The 14,347-nt window shown below is 44.5% G+C and overlaps 1 protein-coding gene across 1 annotated transcript; it reads right to left on the bottom strand.

Annotated features, from left to right (window-relative positions):
- Positions 1 to 7,449: 7,449 nt before the first annotated feature.
- On the bottom strand, positions 7,450 to 13,929 carry LOC115144510 (5-hydroxytryptamine receptor 7-like). The gene is made up of 2 exons (XM_065002696.1): positions 13,397 to 13,929; positions 7,450 to 12,086 (listed from the first exon to the last, which is right to left on the bottom strand). The coding sequence occupies exons 1-2, from the start codon at positions 13,927 to 13,929 to the stop codon at positions 11,285 to 11,287; spliced, it is 1,335 nt and encodes a 444-aa protein (XP_064858768.1). The 3' UTR covers positions 7,450 to 11,284.
- Between the last annotated feature and the right edge of the window lie 418 nt (positions 13,930 to 14,347).

The following is a 14,347-nucleotide window of genomic DNA, read 5'->3' as shown; positions in this document are numbered from 1 at the left end:
CCCAGACAGAGAGAGAAAGGGAGCTGGGCAACACATTTGGATGCCCCAGACAGAGAGAGAAAGGGAGCTGGGCAACACATTTGGATGTCCCAGACAGAGAGAGAAAGGGAGCTGGGCAACACATTTGGATGTCCCAGATGGAGAGAGAAAGGGAGCTGGGCAACACATTTGGATGTCCCAGACAGAGAGAGAAAGGGAGCTGGGGTTCACATTTGAATGTCCCAGACAGAGAGAGAAAGGGAGCTGGGGTTCACATTTGAATGTCCCAGACAGAGAGAGAAAGGGAGCTGGGCAACACATTTGAATGTCCCAGACAGAGAGAGAAAGGGAGCTGGGGTTCACATTTGAATGTCCCAGACAGAGAGAGAAAGGGAGCTGGGCAACACATTTGAATGTCCCAGACAGAGAGAGAAAGGGAGCTGGAGTTCACATTTGAAGGTCCCAGACAGAGAGAGAAAGGGAGCTGGGCAACACATTTGGATGCTTTAAGTTTGATAAACTACATTATCTTTAATGACCTTCACAGAAACTTCATCACCTTCATGTTTCCATACCAAGATACCCCAATTAAATGAAAACATTTTAGTTTGAAGCGTTGAAGCATTAATCTGCGTTAGTCATCCCCATGGTGCTAATTAATTTAATGTTTTTTTTACACTCAGTGTAGTTGGCACAAAGGTAAGATCTAGAGAGTTATGTTTACAGCTTGACATTCATAACTAGTTCTGCTTGAATCATTTTTACATGGTCCTCTACACCAACAAGGCAACAGTACAGGCAGAGAAAAGGCTAGTAACGTCATCCGGGAGATCAGGCAGATAACAGGGAATCCGATAAAGGCTAAAGTACAGGCAGGGAAAAGGCAAAAGGCGTCATTAGTTTTTGCCTGCCTCCCTGAAAATACACAGGAGGATTCATGTGGAGACAATCACGAAGACTGGTGAGACAGATCGGGGTGTGACATAAGTATTCAGACCCTTTACTCAGTACTTTGTTGAAGCACCTTTGGTAGCGATTACAGCCTCTAGTCTTCTTGGGTATGACGCTACAAGCTTGGCACACCTGTATTTGGGGAGTTTCTCCCATTCTTCTCTGCAGATCCTCTCAAGCTCTGTCAGGTTGGATGGGGAGCGTCGCTTAACAGCTATTTTCAGGTCTCTCCAGAGATTTTCGATCGGGTTCAAGTCCAGGCTCTGGCTGGGTCACTCAAGGATATTCCACTCCTACATTGTCTTGGCAGTGTGCTTAGGGCTATTTTCCTATTGGAAGGTAAACATTTGCCCCAGTCTGAGGTCCTGATTTTTTTCATCAAGGATCTCTCTGTACTTTGCTCCATTCATCTTTCCCTCAATCCTGACTAGTCTCCCAGTCCCTGCCTCTGAAAAACATCCACACAGCATTGATGCTGCCACCATCATGCTTCACTGTAGGGATCGTGTCAGGTTTCCTACAGATGTGACGCTTGGAATTCAGTTTAAAGAGTTCAATCTTGGTTTTGGAATCTTGGAATCTTGTTTCTCAAGGTCTGAGTCCTTTAGAAGCCTTTTGGCAAACTCCAAGCGGGCCGTCATGTGCCTTTTACTGAGGAGTGGCTTCCGTCTGGCCACTCTACTATAAAGGCCTGATTGATGGAGTGTTGCAGAGATGGTTGTCCTTCTGGAAGGTTCTCCCATCTCCACAGAGAAACTCTGGAACTCTGTCAAAGTGACCATTGGGTTCTTGGTCACCTCCCTGACCAAGGCCCTTCTCCCCTTGCTCAGTTTGGCTGGGCGGCCAGCTCTAGGAAGGGTCTTGGTGGTTCTAAACTTCTTCCATTTGAGTTTGATGGAGGCCACTGTGTTCTTGGGGATCTTCGATGCTGCAGATATTTGTTGGTACCCTTCTCCAGATCTATGCCTTGACAGAATCCTGTCTCGGAGCTCTACAGAGAATTCCTTTGACCTCATGGCTTTGGTTTTTGCTCTGACGTGCACTGTCAACTGTGGGACCTTATATAGACAGGTGTGTGCCTTTCCATAACTATATTAAAACAAACCTGGGTCTGGGGCCCCACTTTGGCCAAACCATTCCAAATGTTCTGGACACGTCATTGCGTAAATCTAACTGGTAGAGAGAATGTGTTATGAATAGGAAATAACTCAGAGGACTTCTTGTCACGTTCTGACCTCAGTTCCTTTACTATGTCTTTGTGTTAGTTTGGTCAGGGGTCGTGAGTTGGGATGGGTAGTCTATGTCTTTGTGTTAGTTTGGTCAGGGGTCGTGAGTTGGGATGGGTAGTCTATGTCTTTGTGTTAGTTTGGTCAGGGGTCGTGAGTTGGGATGGGTAGTCTATGTCTTTGTGTTAGTTTGGTCAGGGGTCGTGAGTTGGGATGGGTAGTCTATGTCTTTGTGTTAGTTTGGTCAGGGGTCGTGAGTTGGGATGGGTAGTCTATGTCTTTGTGTTAGTTTGGTCGTGAGTTGGGATGGGTAGTCTATGTCTTTGTGTTAGTTTGGTCAGGGGTCGTGAGTTGGGATGGGTAGTCTATGTCTTTGTGTTAGTTTGGTCAGGGGTCGTGAGTTGGGATGGGTAGTCTATGTCTTTGTGTTAGTTTGGTCAGGGTCGTGAGTTGGGATGGGTAGTCTATGTCTTTGTGTTAGTTTGGTCAGTGGTCGTGAGTTGGGATGGGTAGTCTATGTCTTTGTGTTAGTTTGGTCAGCGGTCGTGAGTTGGGATGGGTAGTCTATGTCTTTGTGTTAGTTTGGTCAGGGGTCGTGAGTTGGGATGGGTAGTCTGTCTTTGTGTTAGTTTGGTCAGGGGTCGTGAGTTGGGATGGGTAGTCTATGTCTTTGTGTTAGTTTGGTCAGGGGTCGTGAGTTGGGATGGGTAGTCTATGTCTTTGTGTTAGTTTGGTCAGGGGTCGTGAGTTGGGATGGGTAGTCTATGTCTTTGTGTTAGTTTGGTCAGGGGTCGTGAGTTGGGATGGGTAGTCTATGTCTTTGTGTTAGTTTGGTCAGGGGTCGTGAGTTGGGATGGGTAGTCTATGTCTTTGTGTAAGTTTGGGCAGGGGTCGTGAGTTGGGATGGGTAGTCTATGTCTTTGTGTTAGTTTGGTCAGGGGTCGTGAGTTGGGATGGGTAGTCTATGTCTTTGTGTTAGTTTGGTCAAGGGTCGTGAGTTGGGATGGGTAGTCTATGTCTTTGTGTTAGTTTGGTCAGGGGTCGTGAGTTGGGATGGGTAGTCTATGTCTTTGTGTTAGTTTGGTCAGGGGTCGTGAGTTGGGATGGGTAGTCTATGTCTTTGTGTTAGTTTGGTCAGGGGTCGTGAGTTGGGATGGATAGTCTATGTCTTTGTGTTAGTTTGGTCAGTGGTCGTGAGTTGGGATGGGTAGTCTATGTCTTTGTGTTAGTTTGGTCAGGGGTCGTGAGTTGGGATGGGTAGTCTATGTCTTTGTGTTAGTTTGGTCAGGGGTCGTGAGTTGGGATGGGTAGTCTATGTCTTTGTGTTAGTTTGGTCAGGGGTCGTGAGTTGGGATGGGTAGTCTATGTCTTTGTGTTAGTTTGGTCAGGGGTCGTGAGTTGGGATGGGTAGTCTATGTCTTTGTGTTAGTTTGGTCAGGGGTCGTGAGTTGGGATGGGTAGTCTATGTCTTTGTGTAAGTTTGGTCAGGGGTCGTGAGTTGGGATGGGTAGTCTATGTCTTTGTGTTAGTTTGGTCAGTGGTCGTGAGTTGGGATGGGTAGTCTATGTCTTTGTGTTAGTTTGGTCAGGGGTCGTGAGTTGGGATGGGTAGTCTATGTCTTTGTGTTAGTTTGGTCAGGGGTCGTGAGTTGGGATGGGTAGTCTATGTCTTTGTGTTAGTTTGGTCAGTGGTCGTGAGTTGGGATGGGTAGTCTATGTCTTTGTGTTAGTTTGGTCAGGGTCGTGAGTTGGGATGGGTAGTCTATGTCTTTGTGTTAGTTTGGTCAGGGGTCGTGAGTTGGGATGGGTAGTCTATGTCTTTGTGTTAGTTTGGTCAGGGGTCGTGAGTTGGGATGGGTAGTCTATGTCTTTGTGTTAGTTTGGTCAGGGGTCGTGAGTTGGGATGGGTAGTCTATGTTCTTTTTTTTCCTATGTTGTATTTCTGTGTTTGACCTGGTATGGGTTCTCAATCAGAGGCAGCTGTCGATCGTGGTCTCTGATTGAGAATCATACTTCGGTAACCTGTTTCGCCCTGTGTTTTTTGGGGTCATATTAAAGTGCCTTTCTCCCTTTTGGAACTCTCTGCTCTCTGTGTCTGATTCTTACCTCACACTCGTGACACCTCTAGTGATAATCTCTCATTTAAATCTACGTGGTAGTTAACCCAGCCCTGGGTTTGTCACATTCTGTCGCAGTAATTAATTTAAATGAAAAAATGAAAAAAGTGTTTTTACCATTGGTCAGGTGACCAATCAGGGCAGACACTTGGACATCTGGCCACTCAACAGGAGTGTGTGTGTGTGTGTGTGTGTGTGTGTGTGTGTGTGTGTGTGTGTGTGTGTGTGTGTGTGTGTGTGTGTGTGTGTGTGTGTGTGTGTGTGTGTGTGTGTGTGTGTGTGTGTGTGTGTGTGTGTGTGTGTGTGTGTGTGTGTGTGTGTGTGTATATGTGCGTGTGCCTGCCTGCCTGCCTGCCTGTGTGCGTTTGGCGCTGACGGGGCTAGCCTGGATTGGTTAGGGTGTTACATGATGCATAAGAAATGTGTTTAATTGTGGAATAAAAGTGTAGAACACTACGCACCAGAAGATTGATTGAGCTCAGGGCATGTTCAGTATAACTGTGTCCTGTCGGATCACACAAGTATTTCAGAATAACATGAGTTGAGAGAACACAAGAAAACTCTAGACTTTTCCTCAAAGAGAATTGAAGAATGCTACAAACAGGAAATACCCTCTTTGTATACATTCACCCTAACTGTGGTGAGGGTTCCCCTAGGGGTATAAGCGTTTTTTGGACAGACAATTTATAATTGATTTATCATTTATAATCGGTCTCGTAGATCGATGCGTTGCACACTTTTTGTTTATAATAAATCCCTCCGCATAAACTTGAATGTATTGTAATGTTTTTAAAACTATAACTGCCTTAAGTTTGCTGGACCCCAGGAAGAGTAGCTGCTGCCTTGGCAGGAACTAATGGGGATCCATAATAAACCCCAGGAAGAGTAGCTGCTGCCTTGGCAGGAACTAATGGGGATCCATAATAAACTCCAGGAAGAGTAGCCGCTACCTTGGCAGGAACTAGTGGGGATCCATAATAAACCCCAGGAACAGTAGCTGCTGCCTTGGGAGGAACTAGTGGGGAACCATAATAAACCCCAGGAAGAGTAGCTGCTGCCTTGGCAGGAACTAATGGGGATCCATAATAAACCCCAGGAAGAGTAGCTGCTGCCTTGGCAGGAACTAATGATGATCCATAATAAACCCCAGGAAGAGTAGCTGCTGCCTTGGCAGGAACTAATGCGGATCCATAATAAACCCCAGGAAGAGTAGCTGCTGCCTTGGCAGGAACTAATGGGGATCCACAATAAACCTCAGGAAGAGTAGCTGCTGCCTTGGCAGGAACTAATGGGGATCCATAATAAACCCCAGGAAGAGTAGCTGCTGCCTTGGCAGGAACTAATGGGGATCCATAATAAACCCCAGGAAGAGTAGCTGCTGCCTTGGCAAGGAACTAATGGGGATCCATAATAAACCCCAGGAAGAGTAGCTGCTGCCATGGCAGGAACTAATGGGGATCCATAATAAACCCCAGGAAGAGTAGCTGCTGCCTTAGCAGGAACTAATGGGGATCCATAATAAACCCCAGGAAGAGTAGCTGCTGCCTTAGCAGGAACTAATGGGGATCCATAATAAACTCCAGGAAGAGTAGCTGCTGCCTTAGCAGGAACTAATGGGGATCCATAATAAACCCCCAGGAAGAGTAGCTGCTGCCTTGGCAGGAACTAATGGGGATCTATAATAAACCCCAGGAAGAGTAGCTGCTGCCTTGGCAGGAACTAATGGGGATCCATAATAAACCCCAGGAAGAGTATCTGCTACCTTGGCAGGAACTAATGGGGATTCATAATAAACCCCAGGAAGAGTAGCTGCTACCTTGGCAGGAACTAATGGGGATCCATAATAAACCCCAGGAAGAGTATCTGCTACCTTGGCAGGAACTAATGGGGATTCATAATAAACCCCAGGAAGAGTAGCTGCTACCTTGGCAGGAACTAATGGGGATCCATAATAAACCCCAGGAACAGTAGCTGCTGCCTTGGCAGGAACTAATGGGGATTCATAATAAACCCCAGGAAGAGTGGCGGCAGGGTAGCCTAGTGGTTAGAGTGATGGACTAGTAACTGGAAGGTTGCAAGTTCGAATCTCTGAGCTGACAAGGTACAAATCTGTCGTTCTGCCCCTGAACAGGCACTGTTCTTAGGCCGTCATTGAAAATAAGAATTTGTTCTTAACTGACTTGCCTAGTTAAAAAAAAAAATTTTTTAAAGAGTAAACCGATCTCTTCTGCTGTGCTGCGATGTCAGGATTCCAGGCATATGAGGGGGTGGTCAGGGCGTGAGTTGGGGTGGGCAGTCTATGTTTGTTTTTCTATTATATGAGGGGGTAGGGTTGAGACAGGAGTTGATGGGCTGTCACGTTCTGACCTTTATTTCCTTTGTGTTGTCATTATTTAGTATGGTCAGGGTGTGAGTTGGGGTGGGCAGTCTATGTTTGTTTTTCTATGTTTTTCTATTGTATGAGGGGGTAGGGTTGAGACAGGAGTTGATGGACTGTCACGTTCTGACCTTTATTTCCGTTGTGTTGTCATTATTTATTTTAGTCAGGGTGTGAGTTGGGGTGGGCAGTCTATGTTTGTTTTTCTATGATTTGGGGATTTCTATGTTTCGGCCTAGTATGGTTCTCAATCAGAGGCAGGTGTCATTAGTTGTCTCTGATTGAGAATCATACTTAGGTAGTCTGGGTTTCACTGTTTGTTTGTGGGTGATTGTCTATGTTAGTTGCTTGTGTCAGCACAGTTCTTATGATAGCGTCACGGTCGTTTATTGTTTTTGTACAGTTTACTTCGTGTTTTTCCGTCATCTATTAAATGATGCATTCACACCACGCTGCGCTTTGGTCCGCTTCTTACGACGATCGTGACATGAACAGTCGGAAGAGCAAATTAAATGGTATGAGGGACTTCCCAGCTTCAAGTGGTGTCAGATTTCACATCCTGCTTCACACTGGCAAAAGAGACATAATCACGCATTTTGATCTATGGTGTCCACAGATCGATTTTATAAGTAAAAAAGTAAAAATGACCACGCAGGTCCCCAAAACAAGGAAACTTTACATCTAAGAATGAACAGATAAATAAACAGTATGCCTGTTTTAACCTTCTATCCAATCTTTATTGCAGAAGTTCAGCTTTACAACGTGATTGAAATGTAAAAGCAATGTTCCCGTGTTAGAGGAGAATGCGCTGCGGCAAATGTCAAAATGTCAACTCAATCTGTGTCATTTACTGTTCAGAGCAGATACGGATGAGAATCGATGCATCAGTTCAGTAATGTCTCTCAAATATCTCTTAACCAATTCATTTGCAAAGTCTTTGAGAAGAAACAGCAAAAAAAAAAAAAAATTATTCAAAAATGATCTTGAAAGCCCTTTCATATGTAAACCCCCCACCCCCCAACAAAAATACATGACCTACTGGAAAAGGTGGAGGTGTAAAACAACAGCATCATATCTGCTAGTTTGATAACTCGATCATGTAAAAGGGTCATGTGACAGAACTCAAAAACACTAAAACATTTGGATTTGTTTTCCTTTAAGTTTTATTTTACCAGGCAGGTCAATTATGGAAAAAATACTAATCTTATTTACAATGATGGCCTGGCAAGAATAAATAAAAAGGCCTACATTTAATAAGACAATAAATGAATAGGCCTACATTTAATAAGACAAAAATGAATAGGCCTACATTTAATAAGACAATAAATGAATAGGCCTACATTTAATAAGACAATAAATGAATAGGCCTACATTTAATAAGACAATAAATGAATAGGCACCATTTTCTTTCAGGCCCCATGTCTATGATCTGTACTGAGAGAAGGGCTCTTAGAGTAGGTCTATTGCTTTCACATAAGGCCCTTTCAGGGAATTGCTTTAACAAAAGCCTCCATTTTATCGGCTAAGTGCACTACCACGTTGACTGAATACTGAATTCTGTGAGTTTAGTCAAATCCAGAAATATGAACGTAGAGATGAATCATACCCACTGCAACATAAATGCACTTGCCTCATTATAGTTTCATTGTAGCTTAAAGATACAGGATATAATGGCCCATAGCTTTCTACACTAAAACAAATCCAATATTTTTTTTTCACGGTTGGATAATTCTACGTTGTATCCCTTAGAGACATGGCCATCATAAATGTTGCTAAGTGGGTGACTTTGGGTACATGTTGGATTTAGACAGGAAATAGATCGTCACCCTAATCCCTTTTTTTCTCCCTCTCCTTCAGCTGCCTTGGTTTTGACTCACAATAAGACATGAAGGGGACTTTGTGACGTGTGATTCAGTGTTGTTCGGTGCGTAGGATTGCCTCACACCTCTAGGTGTTCCTTCACTGGGCTTCACGTGTGATAGAACGTATGACTGAGCCAATACGCCACATTTTCACTTTGTTTCACTAAACAATTACGAGCCATCACACAACAAAGGTTTTGCCACACTGAGCAATTTAACTGATAGAATACTGACAATATAGTAAGGAAAATGTAAAAAAAACAAAACAAATTGTGACTTAACTGTAAACATATGGACAAACTATTCATAATGCCATCTAAATTAAACAATGTTATTGCCATTTTTTATCAAAACCGAGAAAGGTTCACAGAATACCCTCAGATTCTATTTACACTTTGAGTCTTTATGACATCACAATCAAAATCATGCAATTCTGTTAAATCCTTAATGATGTCACTCTCATAAAAAAAAATTAAAAAATGAAATAATGACTGGTCAATCACATTTATATATGTGTGTGATGTCATTCAACAAACATACATTCAACGTAAATGAACAGACATTGAGAAAGAAGAAGAAGAAGAAGTAAATGAATCTTTTATACAATTGAAAGGGCATACTCACACAGGAAGTCAAATGCCACGTGTAGGTTGTATTGTCCATTTGGGCACGTCCAACATGTCACAAGGAAACATTTGCATTTAAGAGTTTGTAATTACACATAACCATGGAACAACGTCAACACACCATGGTTGATTTGTTTGACAAAGTCACAACATTGTTGCTCGTGACGTACAGGAACACGTTCAGACGTGTTTTTGTTTACATTTTCTTTGTTTACAAACATGGGAGTAAAACAAGATTATATTTTGGTTCTGATGGGGTACTACAGTTGAACTAAGCTCATTAGGCATTTATAAGTTATATTCTTCAAGAATCAAATGGGTATATACGAAGTTGGAAGCACAGAATTGTCTAGAATGTCATTGTATCCTGTAGCGTTAGGATTTCCCTTCACTGGATCTAAGAGGCCCGAACCATGAAAAACAGCCCCAGATCATTATTCCTCCTCCACCAAACTTTACAGTTGGCACTATATATTGGGGAAGGTAGCATTTTCCTGGCATCCGCCAAACCCAGATTTGTCCATCAGACTGCCAGATGGTGAAGAGTGATTCATCTCTCCAGAGAACGTGTTTCCACTGCTCCAGAGTCCAATGGTGGAGAGCTTTATACCACTCCAGCCGACGCTTGTCATTGCGCATGGTGATCTTAGGCTTGTGTGTGGCTGCTCGGCCGTGGAAACCCATTTCATGAAGCTCCCGACGAACGGTTCTTGTGCTGATTACGTTTCTTCCAGTTTCTTCTAGTGAGCGTTGCAACAGCGCTTCAGGACTCGGCGGTCCCGTTCTGTGAGCTTGTGTGTCCTACCACTTCGCGGCTGAGCCGTTGTTGCTCCTAGACATTTCCACTTCACAATAACAGCCCTTACAGTTGACGGGCAGCTCTTGCAGGACGAACTGACTTGTTGGAAAGGTGGCATCTTATGACGGTGCCACATTGAAAGCCACTAGAGCTTTTCAGTAAGGCCATTTTAATGACAATGTTCGTCTATGGACATTGCTTGGCTTGGGCTAGATTTTATACACCTGTCAGAAACGGGTGTGGCAGAAATAGCCAAATCCACACATTTGAAGGGGTGTCCACATACTTTTGTTAATATAGTCAACAACAACAAAATGGATGGATCAGCTGTAGATTGCCCCTTCAAGAAACAGCTAACCATCATGGCTTGTTCTGAGGCATCGTGTTTGTGCAAATGTAGCCGTGTGATGTTGTTCCCCTAGATTATGCACCAAATTACCAGATTATGCAACAAGGACCAATTCAAATAGGCCAGGTCAAGAGGGGATGTTAATCATTTGATAATAATAATAATAATAATTCAGTGTATTTTGTTATTTAATTACAGCTGCATAGCTAATGTTTTTCTTTGGTGTACAACTACTTTTTCATATCAATATTGTACATACACGTGATTGTAAAAGTTTAGTATATTTTGGTTTGGTCCATCGCAGGTTATCTGTCTTTCCATACCCTCTTATTGTTCTCTTTTGCCTGCCCTTCGTCTTGAAAGGTATGTTGTCCTTGGCTCTGAAATGGTTCAATATAAAACTGTCATAATGTCATACAATGTACTGTTATGCTACCATAAGTTTGTTACAATGTGGATAATATAAAGGTTTATGTTAACAAGTTTCACAAAGCTCGCTAACTAGGGTATGTATTGTAACTTGTGAGTACTTGGGACAGTGTTTGAGTGAGTGTCCGTGTGCTTGCGCAGGTGCCTGAGAGCTAGGACCGCACCAAGGGTTAAACATAATGTGTGTTGTCTCTTCGTGTGCAGGGCAAATAAAAATAATTCTAGTTCTAGACCTCCAGTTGTGGCAGCGTCCTAATTAAAAGTACACAACGCAGAACGAACCACGCTACACAACCACGCTACACAACCACAACTGAGAAATGCACAGGGTAAAAGCATCGTAACGTCACGGACACAAAGCCAATGGACTCACATTCAGATGGAAGGATAGATTCTTAGTTGTTTCATAAATCAGACCTGACCAATAAGGTCTAGACTGTGTCTGGACATGCACGATCTTAAGTAGAGGACCAGGCAGGCAGATAACATTGACCAATTGTCATTGAGAGAATGTGGTCGACTCTAGTGCTCAGTGTGACAGCTCCCACCACACCACAACAATAACACCATTTAGATAACAGAGTCGGTCTTATCCACCCGTTTGAGGGCCTGTTGCATCCCGACGGCGGACAGCTTGCGGTTGATGTTGCGATAACGACAGCGCAGCAGGTTGCTGTAGGTGGTCCTCAGGTCCCTGTTGAAGAAGGCGTAGATGAAAGGGTTGAGGAGGGAGTTGGCATAGCCCAGCCACAACAGGGTCCTCTCCACCCACAAGGGCACACAGCTAGGGCAGTCCGCCCTGCAGATGAAGGGTCTGGCCGTGGACAGTAAGAAGAAAGGCATCCAGCAGACACTGAAGGCCCCTACCACGATCCCCAGGGTGGCTGCTGCCTTCTGCTCCCGCTTGAAGATGGACATGTTCCTCCGGTTGCTCCTCATGAGCCGGGAGAATCGCGTGCACTCCTCCACCTCCCTGTGGAGCCTCAGAGCGGCCGACACACAGTCCACGCTGTCCTCTTCCTCCTCCTGTTCCTCCATGGCCTCCTCTCCCCCCCGCGCCTCCTCCCCGACCCGCGGGAAGCCCGTGATGGTGTGCTTGGCGGCGCTGAGCTTGGCGGCGCGGTAGATGCGGTAGTACATAATGAGCATGACGGATACGGGGATGTAGAACGCCACTGAGGTGGAGTAGATGGTGTAACCAAAGTCCTGGCTGATCAGACACACCTTGTTGTCGTTTACGTTCTGGGCCCAGCCGAAGAGGGGGGGCAAGGTGATGGAGGCGGACAGGAGCCACACGGACACCACCATCTTGGCCATGCAACAGCCATTCTGTCTCACAGGGTAGGTCAGAGGCTTGGTTATGCCCAGGTACCTCAGAACGGACAACAAAATAAGCATATCATTAATTAGCTGTAAACAACCAATGAACTGTTTATACATACAGATACATATTACTATAAATACATTGGATGAACAGCAAGGAACTGCCAAAGGAAGACAAAACATTGGGGAGTAAATTCACACCAAAATAACTATAGCAATTATAAGATCGTATAACAATCTTATTATAATGTAGCCTGTTACTAGGGCTACGCTATAATTTGTTTTAAAAGGAGATTGGAATTCCCGAACTCCTTGCATGTTTTTATTATGTTTATGACGAGGTAGGAGAACATACAGTAGCGTGACCCGCAAAAATGTGTATAAGGCTCATGTGGGGATCGAACTGCAAAGGGTAAACATGTGGTTTTGGAGGCAAGAGTGCTACCTACTTAATTCACTATGAAAATATCAGTGTTCATTTGTTTTTTTAAATTATTTATTTTATTTAGTAGCCTACACGTGATCTTCCTGTCTGGGTTGGCGCCCCCCCCTTGGGTTGTGCCGTGGCGGAGATCTTTGTGGGCTATACTCGGCCTTGTCTCAGGATGGTAAGTTGGTGGTTGAAGATATCCCTCTAGTGGTGTGAGGGGCTGTGCTTTGGCAAAGTGGGTGGGGTTATATCTTGCCTGCTTGGCCCTGTCCGGGGGTATCATCGGATGGGGCCACAGTGTCTCCTGACCCCTCCTGTCTCAGCCTCCAGTATTTATGCTGCAGTAGTTTATGTGTCAGGGGGCTAGGGTCAGTCTGTTATATCTGGAGTACTTCTCCTGTCCTATCCGGTGTCCTGTGTGAATTTAAGTATGCTCTCTCTAATTCTCTCTTTCTTTCTCTCTGAGGATCTGAGCCCTAGGACCATGCCTCAGGACTACCTGGCATGATGACTCCTTGCTGTCCTCAGTCCACCTGGCCGTGCTGCTGCTGCTCCAGTTTCAACTGTTCTGCCTGCGGCTATGGAATCCTGACCTGTTCACCGGACGTGCTACCTGTCCCAGACCTGCTGTTTTCAACTCTCTAGAGACAGCAGGAGTGGTAGAGATACTCTTAATGATCGGCTATGAAAAGACAACTGACATTTACTCCTGAGGCTATATAAATAAACACCAATTGGTGCCCACATGGGCTTATAAAACACGATTTCATCAAGTATGTGTGCAAAAAAACAGGAAACAAAAATGTAAGACTCAATTTAACAATTAAATGCATAATTAACCGTCATATTAAAACGGCTTTCACCTTGTCACACTACACAAACAGTACGTTTCCTTCTATGCAGGTAATAGGCATTGGAATGACACTTACCTGTCTATGCTAATTACGCACAACGTCATTATGGATGCAGTGCAACACATCACGTCCATGGCAATAAAAACATTACAGAAGACTTGGCCAAAAACCCATTGCCCCCCAATAAGGTCCGTTATACTGACAAACGGCATAACTGCCAGCGCGATCGAAAGGTCGGCAACCGCCAGAGACACTATCAGATAGTTGGACGGCTGCCGCAACTTTTTCACGAAGCACACTGAAATCACCACCAGTAAATTCCCGCAGATAGTAAACAGCGTGAGCGTGGTGAGAATCCCTCCAATAAATACCTTCTCCACCTTGTCGTAGTTCAGAATTTGCTCCCCACACCGAGTCCCATTCTCCATCAGCAGAGTTGAAGACTGCGAAGTGGCGGATACTGCCTCCGCCGCCTCTTGCGCATTCTTCAGCAAGTGTGCAACGAGCGCCTCCGAAATCATATTTGTTGCACCGGGCTCTTTCGCTTTCTCCATCACATAAGATTTCATGTTGCTGTTGTTGAAAGTTCCATCTGCATCCACGAACATGCTGCTTGGTTTTTATCCATGAACTTGCAACCCCGTAAAATGACACAGCCTATAGGCCTACGCACAGATGTGCATGTGTGATGTAAATGACTAATCTGCATCCTCCGCGCAGAGCGCACATTCATAGTAGTAGGAAACACGCAAATTGCTCTATTCTAAGAAGATTATTCATCACGCAAGCATGTTATCAAAAACGACCTTAAAACGTTTCTCTGTGAACATCTCTGGTCACCACGGAGAAATAACAGCTCCTGCGGCGGTGTCAGTGCAATTATACGCTAACTGATTGACAAGTGACGTCAGGTACACCTAGAACGTTGGAGTCGTTCTAAATGTCTCGCTGATTTATTCCTAACCTCCTGCCCAATGTATGACCATATTAGAGATACATATTTCCCCAGATCACACAGATCCACAA

Source organism: Oncorhynchus nerka, linkage group LG16 (assembly GCF_034236695.1).
Source record: "Oncorhynchus nerka isolate Pitt River linkage group LG16, Oner_Uvic_2.0, whole genome shotgun sequence".
Classification (NCBI taxonomy): Eukaryota; Metazoa; Chordata; class Actinopteri; order Salmoniformes; family Salmonidae; genus Oncorhynchus; species Oncorhynchus nerka.
Note: the sequence above shows the minus strand (reverse complement) of the source record. Positions and strands in the feature narration are given on the sequence as shown.